The following is a 24,034-nucleotide window of genomic DNA, read 5'->3' on the forward strand; positions in this document are numbered from 1 at the left end:
TGATGACAGATTGCACTAGATGAGGAACTGGAGATCAGCCAGTGCCTGAGAGTCCTACACCACCTTGAGTGGCCTTGTTTAAGAGTGCAGAGTAAAACATGGCTTTAGATATTCTCCTACATGAAAAGCACTATGCAAATGCAGATTATTTTGTTTTGTGGACCAATGCGGCAGCCAATTTGCACACAGCAGTATCCCACAAACAGCTAAAAAGTAAATGGCCAGTTCCATTTTTACTGTGCATACTGTCGTTTGAGTCATTTTGAATAGTTTCTTGAGGTCATGACTTACTGTGAGATCAAACTGCTAATGTGGTCAAAATTCCTCAGTCACTTCACTGACCTTATTGGTGAGCTTCCACTGTATCAGCATTTCAGGTTTGTGAACACCAGCGTGCAGTAACATTTTCTGCAGTATTCCGACATATAAGAAAATCACTTACCCAGGCATTGTAGTTTAACAGGGTCGTAATATAAGCCTTGTCTGCAATAGCACTCATAGCCGGGCTGAGTGTTCAAACAAAATCCATTCTTACAGATTTCTTGTCCAAATAAGGCACATTCATCAGCATCTGTAAACAGAAACCAAAAGAATGTGTAAACCAAATAACCTTATTCAAAGATGAGGCGGGTCTTATATCTTGCTCTATAGCTGCCCACTGACTCTTAGTTCCATTGAGGTAGACCAGGTTGGTCCAACCTTTTTGGTGTCGAGGGCTGCATTTCACATGTCCGCGGCCACGTAAGCTATATTTTTATTTTCCCTTCCAGAAACATAACGAATAATGTAGAAATCCTATGTTTTAAATTGTGAGACTATTACAATATTGATCATCTCAAATGGACACAAATGCAACAAGTTTTTTAATGTATTAAAGTCAAAACACAAGATATAAACTGAGCACATGGAGACCCCAACAGAGAATGCTCAAGAAAACCCAAACAAATTTATCCATAATTGCAAAACTAACAAAGGAACATAATAAAGATACTTTTGAATAAAGATTGTTTTGAATATATAATTCAAAATAATATCAACAATATACAAAACAATTTTCATATCTAAATCTACATAAATAAAATTATTTTACCTAACATACATTTCCTTGACACAGTTTGGACTTAACATGTTTCATTGTAGAAAACGTGCTTTCACAAATGTACGTTCTTACAAACCTAGAACATATCTTCAGTGCAATGTCATTTAATTTAGGAAAACGATCCTTAGTAATACATTTCCAGAAGTTTTCATGAACCTCATTCTTCCCTGAGAGGAACAAAGCGTCACCCTGCAGGTCGTCTCCATCTGAAGACACTGGACCTCAGAACCTCAAAATCAGCAAATTTGGACTCATCCAATTGCCGTTATTTCCGAAAAGCTGCAAAAATCAGTCTCATCAAGCTCAGTTGCAAGTACCATGCATGATGGAAAATGGGTGAGGTCGTTCTGCAAAAGGGATGAGTTCAACAGTTGTAGCTTTACGTGGAGCCCATCAACATGCCCTTTTCAGGTGCAAAATATTCTCATTTCTACCTTGTAGTTGAAGATTGAGAATGTTGAGATGGCTTATTATGTCTTTAAGAAAGCCAATTAACATAGGTAAGTTGGCTCTTCTAATTCCTTTTCAAATTGCACAGTGTTGCTCTTTACATGTTCCTTGAGAAATGAAAGTACCTCCTTCCTGAGTGCAAAAAAAAACTGTACAAGGCAGTTGTGTGCACTCAGCAAATGCACTTCTGAATCACGATGTTCTGCATTCAACAACTTGGATTTATATAGCGCCCTCCACGCCAGATGGCGTCTCAGAGCGCTTTACAGTAACGGATCCCTGGTCCGAGCCAGGGGGAGGAAGGCGATCAAAGGCGCGGTCGAAAAGAAAGGTCTTCAGCAGAGACCTGAAAATGGGAAGGGAGTGAGCGAGACGAAGGGAGTGAGGAAGGCAGTTCTAGAGTCTCGGGGCATAGTGGTTGAAGGCACGGCTGCTGAGGTTGGAGCGGAGGACTCGGGGGACGAGGAGGAGGCCAGACCCGGAGGAACAAAGGCAACGGGTACTGTTTTGAGGAGAGAGGTCAGAGAGGTAGGGGGTGCAGAGGAGTGCAGGGACTTGAATACAAGGGTGAGGATCTTGAAATTGATCCTCTCTAGGATAGGCAGCCAGTGCAGTCTGGCAAGGACTGGGGTGATCGGGAAGCAGAGTTTTGTGCGGGTGAGAATGCAGGTGGCACAGTTTTAAATGATTTAGATTTTATGGATGGTAGTGGATGGGAGGCCGCCGAGGAGGGCGTTAGAGTAGTCCAGCCGAGAGGTGACAAAAGCATGGACCAGGGTTTCAGCGGCTTTTGGGTAGAGGTATTGGCGGAGACGGGCGATATGTCAGAGGTGGAAGAAAGCGGTGCTGATGAGGGACCAGATGTGGGGGAGGAAGGATAATTGGGGGTCGAACCTGACACCTAGGTTGCGTACAGGCTCGGGGAGGTCGGGTAGGTGGAGGAGGTGAGAGCCGTGAGATTTTAGACGTTGACGAGAGCCATAGAATATAAATGTGTAAACCAGCCCGAGATCTGACAGGCAAGCTGACAGAACATCAGGGGACTGGGGATCACAAAGAGAGGTGGAAAAATAGAGTTGGGCATCATCTGCATACATGTGGAAATGTACCCCATGTCTGCGGATGACTTCCCCAAAAGGGAGCAAGTAGATCAGAAAGAGGAGGGGGCCAAGGATGGATCCTTGGGGTACCCCGTAGGTGACCGGGTGAGAGCGGGAGGAGAAGCCGTTTGTGCAGATATACTGCTGGTGGTTTGTAAGGTAGGACTCGAACCAGGCGAGTGCGGTCCCACTGAGGTGGATGACAGAGGAAAGGCCTATTCACGTGGATAGTAAAGATCCAATTCTTCAAGGAGGTTTACGAACTTTCTGTGACTGCTCGATTTCATCTACGGATAATATTGATCTCTTTGATGACCCTAATTTTCATTGGTTTTCCGCAAAGGGACTCCTGGTGTACGATCCAGTGGACGGAAGTACATTGAACTCCATTTTGTTTCAGCAAACCATTTTTACAGCCAGTCATTGATTTTGCACCATCTTACGATGCAGGAACACTTCTAAAATCCACCGTATTTACTGACAGTTGAAGTTAGAACCTTGTGAATATCCAACCCCTCTTTAGCAGTTTCCAGAGGAATTAACTCAAGTCATTCTTCATGAACAACAACATCTTCATCAAAGGTGCTGATGAAAATTAATAGCTGACTGATATCAGTAATGTCAGTTCTCTTGTCTAGAGCTAATGAGAAGTATTTACATTTTTCAAAGATTGTCCTGAGCTTTGTATTCAAGTGTTCGTTCATGTCACTTATTCCCTTTACCACAGTTTGGTGAGACAGTGCTACACTTTCAAAATTATTGGCCGTATTATACTTCACCAAATGCATAAGCCAGTATACTTGTTGTATTTTGTCTTGTGTGTGCGTTGTAGTGCCTTTTAATGTTGAACTCCTTCAACACAGATATTACTTGCAGGCAAACAAGGAAGGCACTGAGATTTTACATTATTTTCAATAAACAAGTAATTAATTTCCCACTTACGCTGAAATCCTTTATTTTCCACTTCTATCTTCTGTTTCTTACTGGGCCTGGATTCTCGCTGTGTCTCCCCAGGTTACATGAGACACGAGTGGCGCAGATCCTGACTGCGTGTGGGGGGGAGCTAGAGGAGTCCTAGAGCTATGCTCCTCTTCCTATCATACACTGTGTGGCCTCATGCTGCCTCAATGTGCAGATCGACCACAAGAGAGGCATAGTTGGGAGATAAAACTAAAGTACAAAATGGTTTGCGGGCCGCATAAAATCACCCATCAGGCCGCTAGTGGCTTGTGTGTCACCTGTTGGACTACGCTGAGGTAAACTATCGTTCGGTCCTTCAGATGAGACATTGAACTGTAGCCCCATCTGCCTATTCACGTGGATAGTAAAGATCCCAGGACACTATCTGAAAAGGGAAGGGGCTTCTCCTAGTGCCTGGATTAAATAAAATAAAATTGGTCATTCACTTCATGACTGTTTGTGGGACACTGCTGTGTACAAATTGTCTCCTCTCTCCTCACAATATGATTCAACTAACTTTAAAATACTATAGAGATCAGATCACACTTCTTTCATTTTGGTTAATGCAGCTACTACACCACCAGACAGGCAGTACACTCATCCAAGTAGCATTTAAATGTATCTCCAGCTCAGAATCGCTAATGTAAAGTTTTGCTGGAAACTCGCAAACTCTATTCTGCACAAGACTTTGTTGGACTTTGATCTTCATTGTACAAAGAGATTGTCTGACATGAGTATGTGTCACTGCCCAAATACTTTTGTGATTCAGTACACTGTACATCTGTGCTTTGTTAAACATGAAGCTAAAGAAAAACATATTTATAAGGCAATTTAGGTTTTTTAGTATCTACAGTCTACGATTTTTCCACTGAAATAAAACCACAGGCTTTTCCAATTGACAGCTGAGCAGTTGAACCCTCAGCAACTGAGTGGGGATTAACGCAGTAAGAATTGTATCATTAAATTCCCATAAATGTAAACCCCATTTAACTAAATTCTTGGCAATTTGCTTCCATATGCAAATTGCCTCAAATCTCAATCTTCATAGTAATGCTGCCGCTATAATGAAGGTTAATTATGTATTAGTACCTTGCTTTTCCTGACCTACTGTGAGTAACGTGTTTGCATGATATTAATTGTCAAGATGGGGTCACTTGGCTGTGTTCCAAGTGATTACATCAACCACATTCTGCTAGTCAAATTATGCTTCATATTCCTACAGTAAATGTACAGTGTATCCATCATTAATGTTTAGCAAGCCTGCTTGCATTATTACTTTTGGTAAAACTTGGGATCATTCCAACTCACAGCAATTACTCTCACCACTATCTACACTTACTTTAAGTGCTGTCTGGTATGGAATTACCAACTGTTCTGTCTTCTTCCCTATCACCAGTCTTGTTGTACCTTCCCTGCTTCCATCAATGCTGAGGTGCGAGCCAGTCACTGTGAGATAGACACGAGCATCCTGGGCACGACTCACCTTTTGAATTCTCTCCCCTCCCCACCACTGGAGCAACCATTTAGTTTCTGTAGTTCCCTACAGTTTTGCAGACAAGACTGGGAAACCAGGTGAACTGGTTGATTGTTCACTCTGCCTCTGCGCTTCGTGGTGCTGCTCCAACACACTGCAACCCCAGCCCTGCCACCTCTATGCCAATGCAGAAAATGACAGAAACATTCCATGATATAATTACAACAGCCTAATAGGCTCCTTTAACAAACGAGGTTTCAAATTCAAGGCTTTCAATTCCACATTAAACAAAACCTGACCCATTCGCCTTGAAGGCTCTCCACGGCCTTGCACATTCCTACCTCTGTGATCTGGTAACCCCATATCAATCTGTCCCCTCCCTCCACTCAGCAAGCTGTGGCCTGCACCACGTCCCCCGCCCATCCTGTCCCACCATCGGCAGTCGGGCCTTCAGTCTCTCTGTCCCCACCCTTTGGAACTCCATCCCACATTCCCTTTGCCTCACTCCCTCCCTTGCCTCCTTGAATGTGTCTCAAGACCCTCCTCTTTGACCACACCTTCAGCCACTCTCCTACCTCCCTGGCCTCCACCTCTCCCTGATCCCATCCCCCATCCACCGCTCGGGTCCAAATTCTTAAGTATCCAGCACCTTGGAACGTCCTCTTGACATGAAAGGCGCTACACAAATGTAATTTTATAGTTGTATTTGTATAATAATCATCATCCTTCCATTTGACATAACACTTTATCATGTCAATGAGACGCCTCAAAGCGCTTCACAGGATGTACTGTAAAGTGTAGTGACTGCTCTCACCGCTCCCCAGACACTGGGCTGCTTCCCGCCCCCACCCTGCCGGCTACACCATCGGCAGTCGGGCTTTCACCCTTTCTGCCCCGACTCTCTGTTTCTCTGGAGTCCCTTCACCTCACCTCTTCCTTCACCTCCGTTAAGGTCTGTGTCAAGACCTTCATCTTTGACCACACCTTCAGTCAACTTCCCCCCCACCACAACTAGAGCCCCCCGCCACCCCCCAAATCCAACCCCCAGCTTGGGTGCAAATTCTGGACTGTCCAGTGCCTTGGGAAGTCCACCTGACATGAAAGACACTATATAAATGCAATTTGCTGTTGTGCATTTGTAGCCAAACACAGCAACCAATTTGTGCACCGCAATGTCCCACAAACAGCCATGAATATGAATGACCATTTTTTCTGTGAGATTGTTGGCCAGAACATCGAAAGAAATTCCCTTCTCTATTGAAGTAGTGCCATGGGAGTTTTAATGTCCACCAGAATAGGCAGACGGGACCTCGGTTTAATGACTGCACTAGAAATATGCTAAATGTCAAGTGAAAATACATGGCATGTGTGGGTATTTAGCTGTTTTATTAACTAGCAGTGAGCTACTGTCAGAAAATTGCAATTGAAGATTCGTGCTTAGTTTTGTTGACACTTTGAAGGATATGCTGAAACCACAAAAATGGATTTGTGAATGAATCAAGTCTTGCTTGTTTGAGATAAAGCATTTTTTTCCTATTACTTGGAGGCAACTGGCTTGTTTCCAGTTCATCTAACCAGAGGGCATCCAAACTGAGTCAAAAGTCACTCACTCCTCGTGTCAATGAAGCGTGAACAATCTGGTCTAGACTGATGGAGTCTGGCTTTTATAATCCCCTCTTCAGAATGTGGTAAACTGGTATCATTAGTTGTTCTTAACTAATTTTGACATCAGAGTGTTTCAAAGCTTGGTTTGAACTGTGCACATTGTGCATAAATTGTGTCAGCCTGGCTCAGTTGGTAGCATTCTTGCCTCTGAGTCAGAATTAGAAGGTTGTAGGTTCAAGCCCTACATCAGGACTTGGAACTCATATTGTCTAAGTTGACACTCCAATTCAGTGATGAGGATGTGCTGCGTTATTGAAGGTGCCATCCTTCAGATGAGACGTTAAACCGAGGTCCCGTCTGCATGTTCAGGTTGATCTAAATGTTCCCTTGACACTATTTGAAAAGAGAAGGGAGTTTCCCCTGGTGTCCTGGACAACAATCCCCCAAATAAATTGGTCATTCACTTCATGGCAATTTGTGGGACATTGGTGTGTGCAAATTGGCTGTCGTTTTGCCCACAAAACACACAATCACTGCACTTTACAGTATATCTTGTGAAGTGCTTTGGAACGTCATTCAGAGTATTATGTCCCATGTTGGAATGTTTCAGGCTGACACTCCACCTCAAACAACAAGACTTGACTCATTTACAACTCCATTTTTGTCAACAAAGGAAATTGTCAAACAAAGCTGAGCACAACTGCAATTTTTTGACAGCTGCTCACTGCTAGTTAATGAAACAGATAAAAATCCACACATACAATGTACTTTGACTTGACATTTAGTACTTTTCTCACATAGAGATAACAGGTCCCACTTGTATGTTCAGGTGGATGTTAAAGATCCCATGGCACTATTCAAAAGGAAAAGGAAATTTCTCCAGGTATTGACAACAATGCCTGCGATAAAAAATCCTCAGTCACTTTCTGACTGTTTGTGGGACATTATTGTGTGCAATTGGCTGCTGTGCTCACCTAAAACAGTCACCACACTTTATAGAAAACCCTGCAGCACTTTGAGACATATCTGAGTGATATATCAGATGTGAGGATATCTATTAATAATACTTTCATAAGTAAAAATCTAGAACTACTCGATCCTTCTTAGGGGCTTTCAGTATTTGCCATGGTGTCTAAACGCATTCACTATATGCACTCTGAGACAATACCCCACATCCACTATATAATAATAATAATCCTTGCATTTGATATAGCGCCTTATCATGTTTTTGAGACATCTCAAAGCACTTCACAGAATATACTGTAAAGTGCATTGATTGCATATCTTGTGGCGGAAATGAGGTAGCAAATTGCGCACAGCAGTGTACCACAAACATTCATGGATTGAGTGACCAATTTATTAATATTATTTTAATAATAAATTACTCCACACTTGAAAAGAAATGTCTTAGACGGAGGCCTTATACAGTCGTGTATACAAGATACACAAACAGACTAAAAAAACTAAACCAAAATATTTTCAGATGCATCACATCAACAGAATAAGAGCACACAGATTCATATTTGCAAATGGCAAGTTTAGAATAAACCCTAGGAAGTTTTCGTAACCCGGAGAGTGATCAAGAGCTGAAATAGCTTCCCAGGCAAGCTGACCGGTATCCTACAGCTATAGCTTTATTTCCTTAGGCTGGAGATGGGCAAAATGAATTGGGGTCCCCACTCCTGATGCATATAATGTGACATCTGTTTATGAAAGGGCTTGAGTGTGGATTTCAAGTGAGGACTAGACCAGATTCAATTCGCCAGTCACAAAGCCTATCAGGTTCACCACACTGAGAATAGTCACTTGGACGAGGTACCATCATTTCCTCCTGTGCCTTTTTAAAATGATATGAAAGTTGTTAATAATAATAATCCATCCATTTGATATAGCACCTTATAACATGGTTGAGACGTCTCAAAGCGCTTCATGGAATGTGCTGTAAAGTGGATTGACTGAATGTGTTGTGGGCGAAACGCAGCAGCCAATTACGCACAACAGTAAACAGTCATGGATTGAGTGACCAAACTATTCTTCAAGGAATTATTAATTAATTACTAATTTGTTGTGTCAGAAATTGTTTCCATATTTCAAAACAGTGTGGGTATGTCACACACAAGATACGTGGCAAACGTAGGCTGTTTCTGCCCAGCAGGTTAGTGAAAGTATAGGTGCAATTCTGACCTGTGAAATTGTATGCACTGATTCCGTATGCTGAGTCTCCGTTGCCTATCATGCCTTTGCCCTCTGGACACATGGCAGCGAACCCGGCTGAGGAACAAAACATAAGTTATTTTCCAAAAACAACAACAACAAGATTTCATTTTTCGAGCGCCTTTCACGTCGGGAGGACGTCCCAAGGCGCTGGACAGTTGGATCAGGACCCGAGCAGGGGGGAAATGGTCAGGGTGAGGGGAGGGAAGGGAGGGAGCGAGGAGGGGATAGAGAGTCGAGAGGGGAGCTGAAGGCACGGTCAAGGAGAAAGGTCTTGAGACCGGCCTTGAAGGAGGAAAGGGAGGAAGCGGCGAAGGCACTGGGGGTTAGAGTTCCAGAGCCTAGGGGCTGAGAGGCTGAAGGCCCGGCCACCGATAGTAGGGCAGTTAGGGCAGGGAATGTGGAGCAGACCGGAGAAAAGAAATTCCAGGGTCATCAAAGGCAAAGGTTCTTTACAAGGTGGTCTGACACACATACAGACAACCATCACAAAATGTAATTGTCTCCAAACCAAACGGCTGACAGAAGTTCCACATATGTCTGTGGCTATATCTTGCTTATCTAATCCTAGAAAATGGAGGTTGACAAGAGTCAAAGTTTGGGGAGGGCAGTGGGTATGTTGGGGTGCTGCTGAGGTTTAACCAGCTAAAACAGCCCAGCCTGCCATTGTAAAGGACTGGCAAGTTTCCTTCTGCATGTCCAGGTAGGAGCATCCGACCTACTCGAGCTTTAGCTTGCAGCTTAATAAGGGCCTAATGGGAAGAATCATTGGACGCCTGAAATTCCTCATGGTCTTAGAGTTAAGGAATGTTTTACATTTTAATTTGTACCCAAAAAGAATTGCAGAAAACAGCTTCAATATTAAGATTCAATTCAAGAATGTTCCAAAATTCTGCACCATATTGCATTTTAAGAGAGTGGCTAGAAGCTTATACCACAATAAATTTTGGAACATTACAAAGAAAGTAATGCCAGTATATGAATATGTATAAACATACATCAACTCACAGGGTTGCCCACTGTTGAAGACCTCCCATCATTTATTCTCTGAGCTCACACATGATGATTGATCTCTAGGATAAGGTACCGGAAGTACCGGAGGCTGATACTTCCCAGCTTAAGACCATGAGGAATTTCAGGCATGAGTCTACAATGCACCCAGAGAAGGTATCCCCAGCCTACGAATACCATAAAGTGCAACAATACATCAGTCCCAGTCTCTCAGACTGTTGAAGACCGGCTCACTTTGTACACTGGCATAAATCAGCTTCATCAGGAGAGGAAAGGAGAATCAACTTGGGAATGGTGGAAATATAAGTATAATCCTTGCATTTGATATAGTGCTTTGCACGTCTTCTAGACATCTCAAAACACTTCACAGAATATGCTGTAAAGTGAATTGACTACATATTTGTGGGCGAAAGTAACATACATTAAAGTTTAACATTGGACATGGAAGGGAGGGTCAAACAAATATCTTCAGTAGATGCCTAATCAGATCAAGAGTCAAGAGATCTAGAGTTAAACTTACAAGTGCCAAACACTGGGCAGGGGAAGATTTCACAGTTGTCGCCCCAGCCCGCTCCAAGAGTACAGCAACACTTCTCTTTGGTGATATTCGAAGCCAGGACATTGTCACAGAAGTTGGTGTCGTCTAGATTGTAGTAGCATTCCTTTTTCTCTTCTGTTGCCATTTGTCCTAGAAAATAAATTGTTCTGAAATCTCAATGAAAGACTTTAACTCAGTGAGTTAATAAAAAATTAAACAGAATCTTCAAACCTCATTCACATCCTAATTATCTGAAAATATCAGCCCTCTTTCTTCCTCAATCAATCACACTACTGGAGCTGAGCCATAAATTGATCTTCACCCCACATGTATACCCCAGTATACACAACTGACCAAGATACATTCACCTGCAAGTGCCAGGTAAGAATTTCTGGTAAGAGTATCACAGGCTCACTTACTTTGGCCATGTAACACGTTTAACCTTATAACCTAAATAATAAGCGTGGGATGTTCTAACCAGTGATTGAGCCCAAAATTCTGAACAGCCAACTAAAATTGTCATCTCCTTATTGGTTAATTTTTCCCCATATCACCATAGAACCTGTATCTTGGAGACAAAAACAGAAGTCGCTGGAAACACTCAGCGGGTCAGGCCGCATCTGTGGAGAAAGGAAAGTGAGTCAACGTTTCGGGTCCACAACCCTTTGTCAGAACTGACATGTTGACTCGACCTAAAACGTTGACTCACTTTTCTTTCTTCGTAGATGCTGCCTGACCTGCTGAGTGTTCCCAGCGACTTCTGTTTTTGTTTCAGATTTACAGCATCTGCAGTATTTTGCTTTTTGTTTTTCTGGATCTTGGAGATATTTGCTACTTAGACAATATGATCTTTGAACTGGATATGTCAAGTTACACACAATCGCAACTTTGTTGAAGTGCAAAACGCTTTTTTTTTGCCACAACCTTCACTTCCACATCAGAGGCCGAAGTAGGTAACGGGGTATGTGGATGGGTGGCATGAACATACAATTCACTTAGTGAGTTATCTTGTCGGTGACATGGGAGGACAATTATTATTAATAATAATCCTTGGATTTGATGTACAGCCTTTCATGTTGAGAGGACATTTCAAAGCACGTTGCAGGATTTACTGTCAAGTGTAGTGACTGCGTATTTTGTAGTGAGTTGCACTTGAATGGGAGCAACATTTGGTTCAACAGATCGTAATTCCTTGGCACTTACTGAGATCTCACTTATGTAGGTTTTTTCCATTTGTGTGCATATTTTCTCCACAAGTTAAAATAGACTGAGGTTTCTTTGGGTTCATAATGATGGCCAATCTGTTCTGCATTAGCTAAAAGTATAAAAGCTGGTATTTATGACCTCCTGAATACATTGAGTGATCTTTATGGCAAACAATGTAATGTTGGGGGCATAAACATTTCCATTACATTTCTTCACTGCCAGAACCCAATGAATGAATCAGCGCTGACCAATTGAAATGAGAACCACTCATGCTATTGGATGCAGGTCTGTGCACTTATTTAAGTGTGGGGCCTGCATCTAGATGGTGCATTGATCTCTACTGCTTGGTGTATTCCTTTCTTGCTGGCTCTTCCTAGAAAAAAACAATGCATTCTGAACCTTCAGCAGACGCAATACACAGCTTGTTGTTGCCTATCAGCTCCAAAGAATGACCGGGATCCTAAACGGAGGTCAGGGTCTGGCAGAAACCTGCCCAGGGGTCTGAGAGGCAGCTTAACTTTATAAATTCCTAAAGTAATGATCCAGATGTGCCAGAGACAGCCCGTTCCCTCCCAAAACAGTCTCAATGCCGATGGTGGTGAATTCGAGCATTTAAATTTGATTTCCATTAATTGGGATAGTGACTTGAGTATTATCTTTCACGCAAAGCATGATTTCTATTGTAGGCGGAAATTAAGGAACATCATTTTGAGGCTGTGCATAATAATATAATCCTTGAATTTGATAGAGTCCTCTGCCACCTTATTTGGCAGGCCATCCCACATCCCAACAACTCTGGGTGAAAATAATTCTCCTAAACTTCCTTTCAGTCTTGTTGTTGGTATCTTAAAAGTATGTCCCCTAGTGACCACTCCCCTACTACTAATAATAATAATCCTTGCATTTGATATAGTGCTTTTCAGGTCTTCTAGATGGCTCAAAGTGCTTCATGGACTATGCTGTAAAGTGAATTGACCGTATATTTGTGGGTGAAACGCAGCAGCCAATTGCGTACAGCAGTGGATTGAAAATGATCAATTTATTATTGTTTTGTTTTGGAGGGATTATTATTAGGCGTGTGGAGTAAGGAAACTTGCCCAAGGTTTCACCCTGCCTGGAGTTGAACTCAGGTGTTTCGCTTGCAAGGCGAGTGCTCTAACCACTGAATCTAGTTCTACTAGAACCTATTAGTGAAAATACACTTTACAATACATCTTGCAAAGTGCTTTGAGATGTTTCAACAATGTGCTAGAGCTGTAGATCAAATGCCAGGCTTGTTATCATTATAAGGGAAATGTTTTCTCCATACCTGGAGGGTTGATGGAATGGCATTCTCCTGTCATTGGGTCAAATTCCTGGGTATCGGTGAAACAGATGCAGAGGAATGAGCCTTCCACGTTTTCACAGAGGACATCACCACATACTCCACTGATCATTTCGCATTCATTTACATCTGGAGACAACCATAGGTATGATATAATAAGTTAGTCACTGGCCCACACACAATTAATTTCTTAACAGAATTTTAGAAAATTCTTAAGTTTAGTCTTAATTTTAAAGCTTAGGTTGCCGCTGTTATTTTTTATCTGTTTGCGAGAGTGCAAAACAGCCTTTCTGATTTTATTCACAAGATACTTCCTGGACTCAGACTGAGTGAGGCCAGTCACCCCTGAATAAACAAAGTTTTCTGCACTTGTAAATGATCCCTGTTAAGTGGGGTCCAAGACACAAGAGTATTTAAGTCATGTTTGGATATGACCATTATTCAGAAGGGGTGGGGGTGGGGGGGTAATTTCAAAACACAAATTAATGTTGTTCCTTAACTAAAGGTGGAATGCGTTTTAGAAAAACCACCATTTTTATTCTATTGTGATTTGGATTCCAATTATCAAGCGGAGAAGGCTGCAGAGTTAATGGACAGAAACGAACAGAACTCTAGTCAGACCATTCAAAGCAATGAACTAGTAATGGGGGTGGAGGAAGTTCTTCATCAGAAGGAGGGACAGGTAGAGAATATGTCAAACCATGCTCCTGTGCACCTCTGATTGGTGCTGACAGAAACCTGGGAACCAGCCATCTGGCCTCTATCAAGAAGCAATACGTATTGTGGGAAGAGAGCCTAATAGCCTAAAGAGATGAAGAAAATTAACATTACTTACAAAAACGAGAGGGTAGTAAAGAAAAACAGATGAACTGCAGATAGAGTAAGTCAAATATTGCATGTTTCACCAGCACACATACCTTATACAAGTATTTATCTCATTGAGTTATCCCTTTACATTACATTTCTTTTCACTGGCATCTAAATTATCATCGACATTGGTGTTTAAGTATCACTTAGATTGATGTCTAAATTATTATTGACAATATGTCTAAAACATCATTGATGTTAGTGTCTTAAGTTATCATTGGCATTGTTGCCTAAGTTATCATTGAGGTTGGTGCTGAATTGTAGGATTCCTAAAAGGATTTACAAATAACGACTCCGCTCAAATAATAAAGCTGCAATTTTTAAAGTGAAGTCAAGACTGATGTTCAAGCAGAATTCAGAGAGACTCATCAGAGTATGAGCAGACCCACTGTTTAATAATCCTTGTGTGAATCTCACAATAACCTATTGCATAAGCCATGTAATGTACTTGTTAAAGTAGTATCCTCAAATGATCTGTGGCTTTTAGATTTTCAGCATTCCTGCTTTAAGCAAAATATAGAACATGGCTTTGTCTATTTGTGGCCAACTGACAGAGCAATAAAAAAGCTATTTTGAGCATGTTATTAAGGTTTCGAAAATCCTGAGCATGACATATATATATATATACACACACACATATATTACATGCCTAAAGCATGTGTGTTATGTGCTGCACGGTGATTGTAAGATGCAATTCTACCCTAAGTGCCACTATTTTTTCATGGTGCAACACAGTGAATTTATTAGTTCAGATTAGAAATGCAACTGACTTTGATGGAAGATAAATGGACATGTTACTAGCTATTAATTGACAGGTCAATTACATTTACAAGAATAGAGTGAAGAGGGAATTGCAAAAGTATGGGAATAGCTTCTGAGATGAGCTTTGAACCAAATCATACCCACAGTATTTTGAGAGAATGATGCCATGCTCAGATTAACATTAATGTTTTTGTGAGAATACTTTTTGGAGGGGTGATTAAATGGAGTGACAATATCAATTGGGGCTTATCTTCAAATATCTTATCTTCAAATATCACCTGCTCCTCCCCAACTCGAAACTCAAAATATTCAACACTTTTCAACAGATAAAACAGCCTTGGCATGTTTCTAACTCCTTCAGGAACCTCTTGGAGGTCTGCTGTTAGAAATTCTAACAAGCATTTTTTTTCTTTCAAAGGACCGGCACACCTAATCATCTGTTTATAGATGCGAGTGGTTGTTTGATGTCTACAGTGCAGTCCCGGGGCTGGGATCTTCACAGCAGAAGGAAGCCTGATTCTTTAAATGGATTTATTTGCAGCAATGTAATCTGGGTCCATCCGTCACTCTAACTGGGTTACGAAGTGCTGAGACGTCCTGCATTAACATGCAGACTGGGAAGCGATGGATAGTCTACAAGAACATGCTCCAGAATGAAACTAGAGCACCAGTTCTCTCACTGGAGATATGCATATCTTGACAGGATGAGAAATACTTAGCTGGGCAGCACAACCTTTTTTCCCCACTCTAGTCTGCAAAACGGGCCAAATGTCTACAGAGACATTGCACTGAAGGAGATATTTTAATCAAGTTCTGTACAGAGTATGCGTATCAAACACCAGATGGTATTTCCGGCTGCATTTCTTGGTCAAAATACTTGTCACTGGGGCTCAGTTCCAGACTGGAATTTCATCCACATGGATCTACATTTTCACTTTTGCTTTAAAAATAAAAATGAACTGGCTTCCAGTTCGGGACATTTTTTTTTCTCTGCAAAATAGACAAAATTCCAGTTGTTGCCAAGCAACCACAGCTGAAATTGAAAATAAATGATCACCTACTTTATTTCCTCATATGGCTTTAAAAAAATTATTCATTTGTTATGGTTCTACATTTTTTAACAATGCTGCACTCATATAATTGATGCCAAACACTTCTATTTGTTTCACTGACAAAATTTCTCTTTCAATTTTCTCCCTTCCTGAAGCTTTTGGATTAATTTTTCCTTCTCAAACAGTACACAGTAGAGAGATAATCCCCCTCCCCCGCCTACTGGAAGGTACATGTGTGAACATTAGGTGAGGGCACTACCGGTCTTGGAAATAATCAGACTCAAATGCAATACTCCTCGACGCTCAAAAAGCCCTCAAACACTCACTGTCAAAGGTTAACAAATGATTAATGGGCATATGGGTGTGGGGCCAGAGGGAGCCTATGGAACCATACTCCAATAGGAAATGGGTCAGAATGCCTTCAGAGGGAGGGAGGGAGGGAAACAACCTTAAAGGTCTTCAAGGGAAAAAAATAAAAGTAAAATATGATGAAGAGAATTTAAAGTGATGTGTCTCAGTTTGCGAACGCTGTAGCAGTAAATTTGTGCTGACAGTCAGCAAGATGGGAACAATTAATGCACCTTTCCCTTCTGAAGCATCACTTTATTCGAACAGAAACCTCATACACTCCTTTATACAACTCTTGTGGTTGGACCAGCTGTGTAATATCTTCCTGTGATTGGATTCCGTCATTCACCAAAAATGTACCAATGTACATTCCATTCGTTGCATGAATGAGTCACAATTTAACCCTGTCAGTTTCGCCTATCTGGACATGCTCATTGTGAATGGTGGGGAATGGATCGCAGGCCAGTAATCACTCGATTGTGCAGCACTCTGCCTGGTTTGTGGCGGAAACACACACCACAATTGACCTGATCCTCATGAGTATTCCCTCCCCTTTAAATAGAACTTAAGTTTGTCCACGGCGCATAAAGTCAGCTTCTGTTGACTTACTTTCACGAAAGCATTTATCAATTTATGCAGCGTTAGATGCAGCTACATACAAACATCACAGATTATTAGTTACAGAAGCCGAATTATTTTTCATCTATAAATACCTTTGCACCTTGTCACCTCCTCATCTCTGAGATGTTCTCCTAACCTATTCTACCTGCTCCATTTATTCAGCTAACTCGGATCTGCTGTGTCTCCCCCATCATTGGCACCTCGAGAATCCCCGCCATCTACCCATCCATCTCACCCTCTCAGTATTGATCGGTCTTAAAATCCCACTTAAATAATAATATTAATCCTTGCATTTGATATAGCGCTTTTCACGTCGGGAGGCGTCCCAAAGCTCTTCACAGAACACACTGTAAAGTGAATTGACTGTACATTTGTGGGCGAACGCAGCAGCCAATTGCGCACAGCAATGTCCCAAAACAGTCGTAGATTGAAAATGACCAATTTTATTATTGTTTTTGGTTTTTTGGAGGGATTATTAAAATACCTAACTCTTTGACCACGTCTATGATAATCTCCCTCTGCACCCTCTCCCCCTCCTTCCTTGCTTGGTATCCAACTCTGTCTTTGTGAAGTGTTTTGGGACATTATCCTACAGGAAAGTCACTACAGAAATGCAGGTGGTTGTTTTTGTAATCCCCAGGTTTGCTGCAGTGTTAAATGCCCAGAATCAAAGTACAATCAAATGCCACTTTCACCCACTGGGATGTTCTGACTATCCTGCAGTCTCACATCTACACTACCCACTCTATCTGTTCTTTCTCTCGAGCCAGACATGAGTTGTTTCAGTAGCACGTTACTTGGGTGGTGCAATGTTATTTGGAAACAGTGGACACTCACCCGCACAACCCTGCCCGTCCAGCAAGTCCTGAAAGCCCTGGTCACAGATGCAGCGGTATGCCCCAGCAGTATTTTCACAGTAACCATGACTGCCACACATTGAGCTGTTTGCGCATTCATCAACATCTGCAAATGAAAGGTTACAATGATCAGACCATGCCTATGGGAAGTGTCACACTTCTTGCAAGTGAAAACCTGGAATTTGCTTGGAGATGAACTGCTCCTGAGAAGCTGAGCAATCCAGTCATCTGCTAGAAGTCACTGCCTCACTATAGAGCAAAAGCAAGCACAAACATTGCACTCATACATTGTGGAGAAATTCTATCTGGCTCTGTAATAATAATAATAACAAAAATAGTAATAATAATCATTGGATTTGAGAATAGCGCTTTATTACATCGTCGAAACATCTCAAAGCACTTCACAGGATATACTGTGAAGTGCATTGACTGCGTATTTTGAGGACGAAATGGGTACTTTGTAAAGTTGGATTTTTACTCTCTCCCACAAGAAAACGCAAGCACAGCCTTTACCTTAGCAGAGAGGTTCTATATTAACCATCTGCTATTAATCACTGTGATCTTTTACGTCAGTTGCATAAACTATGTGTAAACGTTTCATTGATTATTAATTGCATAAGTAGAAACATGTAATTCCTTGTGTGCCTGTGTTTACACATGGTCTGCTCACCTTAATAAATAATCGGTGCATTTGATATAATGCCTTATCAAGTTGTTGAAACATGTCCAAGGGTTTTACAGGATTTTACAGTGAAAGTTTACAGGCTCTAGATTTACTTTATGTAACATTTTAGAGCAACCAGAATTTAGCAGTTTTAATTTTGGAGCCTGTTAACTGTACGTTTCTTTTAAGAACTACAGAAAACACTGGCTTCAAAGTTAAGACTGAATCCAACAATTTACAAATTCTGCAGAATCTAAAATGCTGCAGAGTAAACCTAGCTCCTGGTGAAATTTCTCCCCTACATAGCCTAAAGAAGCCACATTCATTAAGATTTCATTAGCATCACAGGCATTATTAGTAACAATCAGTAAAAGATGTAAGAGCTTCAACCTGCTGTACTACGCAGTCCGGCACATATGGGTCTATAACTCTGACTCAATATTCTCAGTTGTACAAATTGTGGGGAGGGGAGAGCACAGGCCAGTGGACACTTCTTCACCCTGGGCAGAGGCAGAGAAGAGTAAACCCAGCCCACCTTTCCAATGCATCCCTTGTCATGTGGGTGGAGGGAGACAGAGAGTTTGCCTCTCTGACCTCTCAACCAGGAAGATGGTGCATGCCATAGAGAGATCAAACAGAAAGGAACAATATGGGAGAAAAAGTGGTAAAATATCTCTAAAAACATACAGCTACCACAAAACTAACACACAAAGGACAGGCAATCTTTGAATTCGACCTTTCAATCCATATACAATAACATTATTGATATCTGGATTATTTCAGGGTTACATCAATGGGGGTCTAAAACATCCCATTCAGTAATGCCAGCAATCTTTTTGTCCTGTGATTACAGTGGTAAATTCCTTGAAAACTGCAGGATGAAACATTTGCTCATGTTAAACAGCACATTTGACCCCCAGCACCATACTAAACCGACACGTTAATAATAGTGTGATATGAATCATTCTTTTAAAGAATGGACTTTTAACAGTAAATGCCCTGTCTCTTTTCCCCTCTCCTCTGCTCCCTTCCATGGCTCATCAGAGGATGGGGCAGCTAATCTAAAATACTTACTTAGATGAACATGTACTTAGCTCTGTGGGAAATCTTGATCCAATGTTCAGAAAATATTTAATGCCAAGACCTGGATTTTACTAATTACCACCATCTCTGTTGCACACACAAACAATTGCAAGTGCACATACGATATAGTTCAATTTTATCACTTCAGCCAAAATAATGTTTGCTAATTCTGTGCTTTCCATGAAAATATGGAACAGGAATAGTTAAGTTGAAATGTTTTCACTGAACAAATACTCAAATGATATATAAACACAGCAAGAATAGAACATGAATTTAGTCTTATGGGGGCTTAATACATCGCTAGCATTTTTGTAATATAGTAGAATTTGTTTTTAAATCCTCAGAAACAGGTAACATAGGCAAATTGCGTTGTTTTGAGCATTCAATATTTTCAATTGCATATTGTCAAATATCAATGGAAACTATAGAGTGACTAAAGCTGGGACTCATAATGTGTTCAATGTAATGAATATCTCGTGATGGATCTAAAACAGGTGTCTGGTTAGTCTCATTCTATTGCCTTTTCCCCAAATTCTTTCATATTTCCCCCTTTTCAGAAACATAATTGATTCATTCTCTCTTAAAAGATAGGGCATTTCACATCTTACCACCACCCCCACACACACACACTGAAGGAAATGTATGTAGATTTGCTACAAGTAATACAGCAACCGAGTCTGCAAAGCAGCATCAAACGAGCATGATCCTACAGAGATTGACCCATTCCCACGGACAACAAGCCCAAGAATAGCAGCTGGCTGTCCCATCTCACTGCTGATGCCCATCAGGTTCACAGCTCACATTACCAAACACAAGCCTCAGTGTTGATGCACCTGATTCACCATTTCACTCTACACTCCTGAATTCCCATTCATGATCCTGTTTTTTCATTTGAATTAGTCCGCGGCACCCTCACTGCAAGTACACAGTCGAGAGCTTGGAAAACATTCACCTCTTTCTCCTGTTCGCTGATTAAAGAAGAGATAAAATATGTGGCTTTTAACATTTGCTCAAATAATTTGAATGTTGATCTTAACGTTTCTTAAAGCTCAGAATACTTAACAAATTGAAGTTTGAAAGGCCACATTATAAAAGTGATTGATAGGGCAGTATAAATGCTAGGATAATTCAGACCTTAATGTGGTCAATATGTTTCCTTTGATAAATATTTTTCTTAGAATGATGACTGGTTCATGGTACAGATGCATCGCAGCAGTGAAACATGAAGGATCCAAGAAAACTCAAACTGGGTTACTTTTGAAAGCAGAAGCCGCAGAACAAAGCTTCGCTCCATACATACAATGCCAACGGATCTTTAAACTGGCGCTGAGGAAGAAAAGTGAATGTTTTTACAGGGTGCATCAGTGCCTGAAACAAATCCTAGAGAAATTCTATTGACAAAAAGAGATTGTTGCATTGTAGCTAAGGTTTTCAATCTCTGTAGAACACACTGGTTTGTTGCTGCTTTGGAGAACCAGCAGTTACATTGCTTTGAGCAGGCAATAAACTGCAGTTTGTCAAATTTTCTGCTCAGGGTCTGTGCTCCTTCGGGAAGGACGCTATGTAAATACAAGCAGTTGTTGCTGATGTGTTAAAAATCCAAGCAAAATCTCATCCGCAATATTCTAAGCACCACCTATTCCTAAACCACATTTAACCTAGAGACTATTTCTATCAAATACAAAAACAGAAGTGGCAAGTGCAGCTGATTTCCTGCAGAAGCAAGTCAGAGAGGTAGCTCTACAGGTTAGTTTTCACAACGCATCGCCACATCTTTACAGCGTGTCTCTGGTCCAACTCACCAACACAGATCCCTGAAGACTTAAGAGAGTAGCCAGGCGGGCAATCCATGATGCATTTGTAAGAGCCAATAGCATTTTCACATCGCCAAGATCCACAGATGTTGCTGTATTCTTTACATTCATCAATGTCTGCACAGAGAGTAAGGTAATGCATCCTTATTCCTCACCTCTGCATTTGTGGACTATCTGTGCTTTCTGGCAGAGTTTAGCTCATCTTTTGGAGTTGTGATCTGCCACCAGCTCAGATACTACAACAAATACAGATGTTTAAAGTCATCCTGTTAATCTGAGATATACAGGCCCAATTTTCCCCTGGGGGCTGGCTATCTGCACTTGGGTAACAGTAGTTGCCCAAGAAAGAGGGCAGGTGACAAGCTCTCCGGCTCCCACAGTGTCTCTATAAGATGGCTACTTGAAGGTGCTGCTGAGCAGCTTAGGGAAGTGCTGTGCTGTTTTCTTCCTCTCTGTCCTTTGATTAGCAACTTCCCAACACAGCCCAGCGCAGACTGAAACTGGGTTGTATTAAAAAATGGGAATAACCAACCGTGTGACCGCACCCTCTCCATTTTACATGTGAGTCGAATTTGTTCTGTCATTTTTATATAATAATTTCCTTACTAATTTAGAGGCTGGTCACAGGTTATCCCGCCTCCCAAGCTCTGCCACAAAGTTTGGGCCCAAAGTCAGCCCATGGCAGCCATTCACTTGTCAACTGGGATCTGCAGCATTGCAGCCTCATGAGATGTTGCAGTAGTGGTTCACAGAATACAGTTTCGTTTTTTTTTAATGTTGTTGAGCTAGGCCAATAGCCCATTAACCTGCTCTCCAATGTCTCTGGTCTGCACTCCACAAGTAAGTGACACAGCAGACCCAGCAATAAATTTGAGTAGAATGTTTATGATTGTGAAAGCCACCATTTGTGATAATTAATGCAATGTAATTTTCAACCTAGGTTGAAAACAGATCCAGAATGCTGTCAATAGTCCCCAAAACTAGTGCTAACAACTGACAAGGGGAAAATGGGGCCCACCTACAGACTGGTAAGACGTGACAAGATAGGATTAGTGATGGCGCCACTCCATCAATGTTACTGAACTCACAATGAATGAGAAATGCAAGCGATATCCGTTAGTAAGGCTGTGAATATTAGATATTCAGCACAGAACATATGGATAGAACCTTACACACTTTGTATATTAAATATTACAAGATATATTTCATATCTTTCTATGATCGTTGATGATAAATTCACTCCCCTCTCCCTGATGTGACAATGGACCACTGGATTCACCTGTTGCCCTCTTCCAGAGGCCTGGTCCTAGGCTTTAGATAATTGTTTTGGGGGAAGCCCCAATCGTAAAACTACTTTGAGACGTCCCAACACTAAACCAATTGCAAGGTTTATTACTCAGCCAATTTGTTTGCAGTTTTGTGTTAAAAGACAACCAGCTTCCAAATTAAGACCAAATTTTAAACAGTTTCAAAATTCTGCACGATCTTAAATTTGAATACAATGGTCTTGAAACTAAGATCAAGAAGAATTTTGAGACACAGGTGTCAGGTCTTATCAAAAAATGTTGGTCATCAACATTCATAGAGCAAAACGCAATCAAATAACATTACAGCTTTATTTCACTTGTTTTCACTAAAAACTCCTTGTTCCTGGGGTCCTTCCTATGTGCTGCTAGGCTTCACACATTGTTACTGGGACTCTCCCTCATAGCTTATTCTGGGTCTCACACTCACCAAATTAAAGCAATAACACCAACACCAACGGTAGGGCCTTTCTCATGCAACAAACACAGACACACAATTATTGAGCAATGCACCACAAACAACATTCTAATGCCCTTTTACCGGTTATGTAAAGTTATATCATGCACTCGTTTGCATCACAAATGTTTGTAATACCTTTGTCAAGTTTATGACTCAGTGAAGATGATCAACAGGCAAGAATTACAAACTCACACATTCCAAATCAGGAAGTCAATATCATTTGTTATAAAATTTCATTTTATGAATTTTATATAAAATAACAGATACTTGTTCAAGGCTACTTAACTCTATTTTGGGATGCAGGGAACAATTGTGAACCACTCACACCACTCTTGTCAAGATTTCACTCTTGTAGTCTATGCCGTTCTCTGAGAGTTGTAATGCATTTGGTCAAATCTCTCTAAGGTATCTAATGTTCTATATTTAAAACTTTAATGGGTAGGTATAAAATGTGCATGACTAAACACTGTGTGCCTTGTCTACTCAAGCATAGGAATAGCAAATAAAGCCAATAGTTAATCAACAATTTGTATACATCAGTCCTTCTCAGATGAATTACAATCCATTACAATGATGCTCAAGAAGTCGGGGTCTGATCTTTTTCAACTTTATTCCGTTTTCTTTGCAGTCACAATGCCCTGACAAGTGTTCACCCAAGAGGGAGCAAGAAAGGCCATCCGTCTAAGATTAAGACGCAGATTTATTGTCCATTCTGTGCAATATGGTTATACTTTGCAATCTAAGGCAAGTTTACCAGAGTGAATCAGTATCAACTCTCCCTCTCTAGACAAAGGTATCAGTGTTTGCCCTAACTCGGATGGAGACTCTGCCCCTATTGAGAAGATGTAGGTGAAAAGCAAAGCCTCTCTACGTTTGGAATTTCAATGTAGGGTTACCACCAGTCTTATTCCAAGAAGGACAGACCTGGATTTATTAAGAGCTCTATGTCCTGCTGCTACCTTGATCAGGTTGCCAAATGTCTGGGCTTTTCCCATGCATGCTTTTTGTTTTCTTCATGTAATACCACAGGGTGCCTGTCTGCGGTCTGGGTGTAAATGGTGACCTGATGACTATCTTATCGTACAGTGCTGAAGAGCTCGCCAACTCTTGAAACCTTAATCTGAAGAGTCTGTTGACACTGGCAATGCATCAAGAATGAGGCTTTTGATCACGGTTTGACAGTTGCCACCCAGCCTTCTGTGTTTAGTGATTCTCTATAAA

The 24,034-nt window shown here is 41.3% G+C and overlaps 1 protein-coding gene across 5 annotated transcripts in view; it reads right to left on the reverse strand.

Annotated features, from left to right (window-relative positions):
* The window catches only part of ltbp1 (latent transforming growth factor beta binding protein 1), a 204,438-nt gene that overhangs the window by 25,418 nt on the left and 154,986 nt on the right, over positions 1–24,034 (reverse strand). For 4 of the 5 annotated variants that reach the window (XM_007898450.2, XM_007898449.2, XM_007898448.2 and 1 more), the window contains 6 exons: positions 21,038–21,166; positions 17,469–17,594; positions 12,967–13,110; positions 10,434–10,601; positions 8,873–8,959; positions 443–571 (listed from right to left, as the gene is read on the reverse strand). In XM_007898450.2, the coding sequence (XP_007896641.2) occupies positions 443–571; positions 8,873–8,959; positions 10,434–10,601; positions 12,967–13,110; positions 17,469–17,594; positions 21,038–21,166 (783 nt within the window). The remainder of the gene's footprint in view (positions 1–442; positions 572–8,872; positions 8,960–10,433; positions 10,602–12,966; positions 13,111–17,468; positions 17,595–21,037; positions 21,167–24,034) is intronic. The other variant, XM_007898451.2, reaches the window with a different exon arrangement.

This window comes from Callorhinchus milii, unplaced genomic scaffold (assembly GCF_018977255.1).
Source record: "Callorhinchus milii isolate IMCB2004 unplaced genomic scaffold, IMCB_Cmil_1.0 Scaffold3, whole genome shotgun sequence".
Lineage (NCBI taxonomy): Eukaryota > Metazoa > Chordata > Chondrichthyes > Chimaeriformes > Callorhinchidae > Callorhinchus > Callorhinchus milii.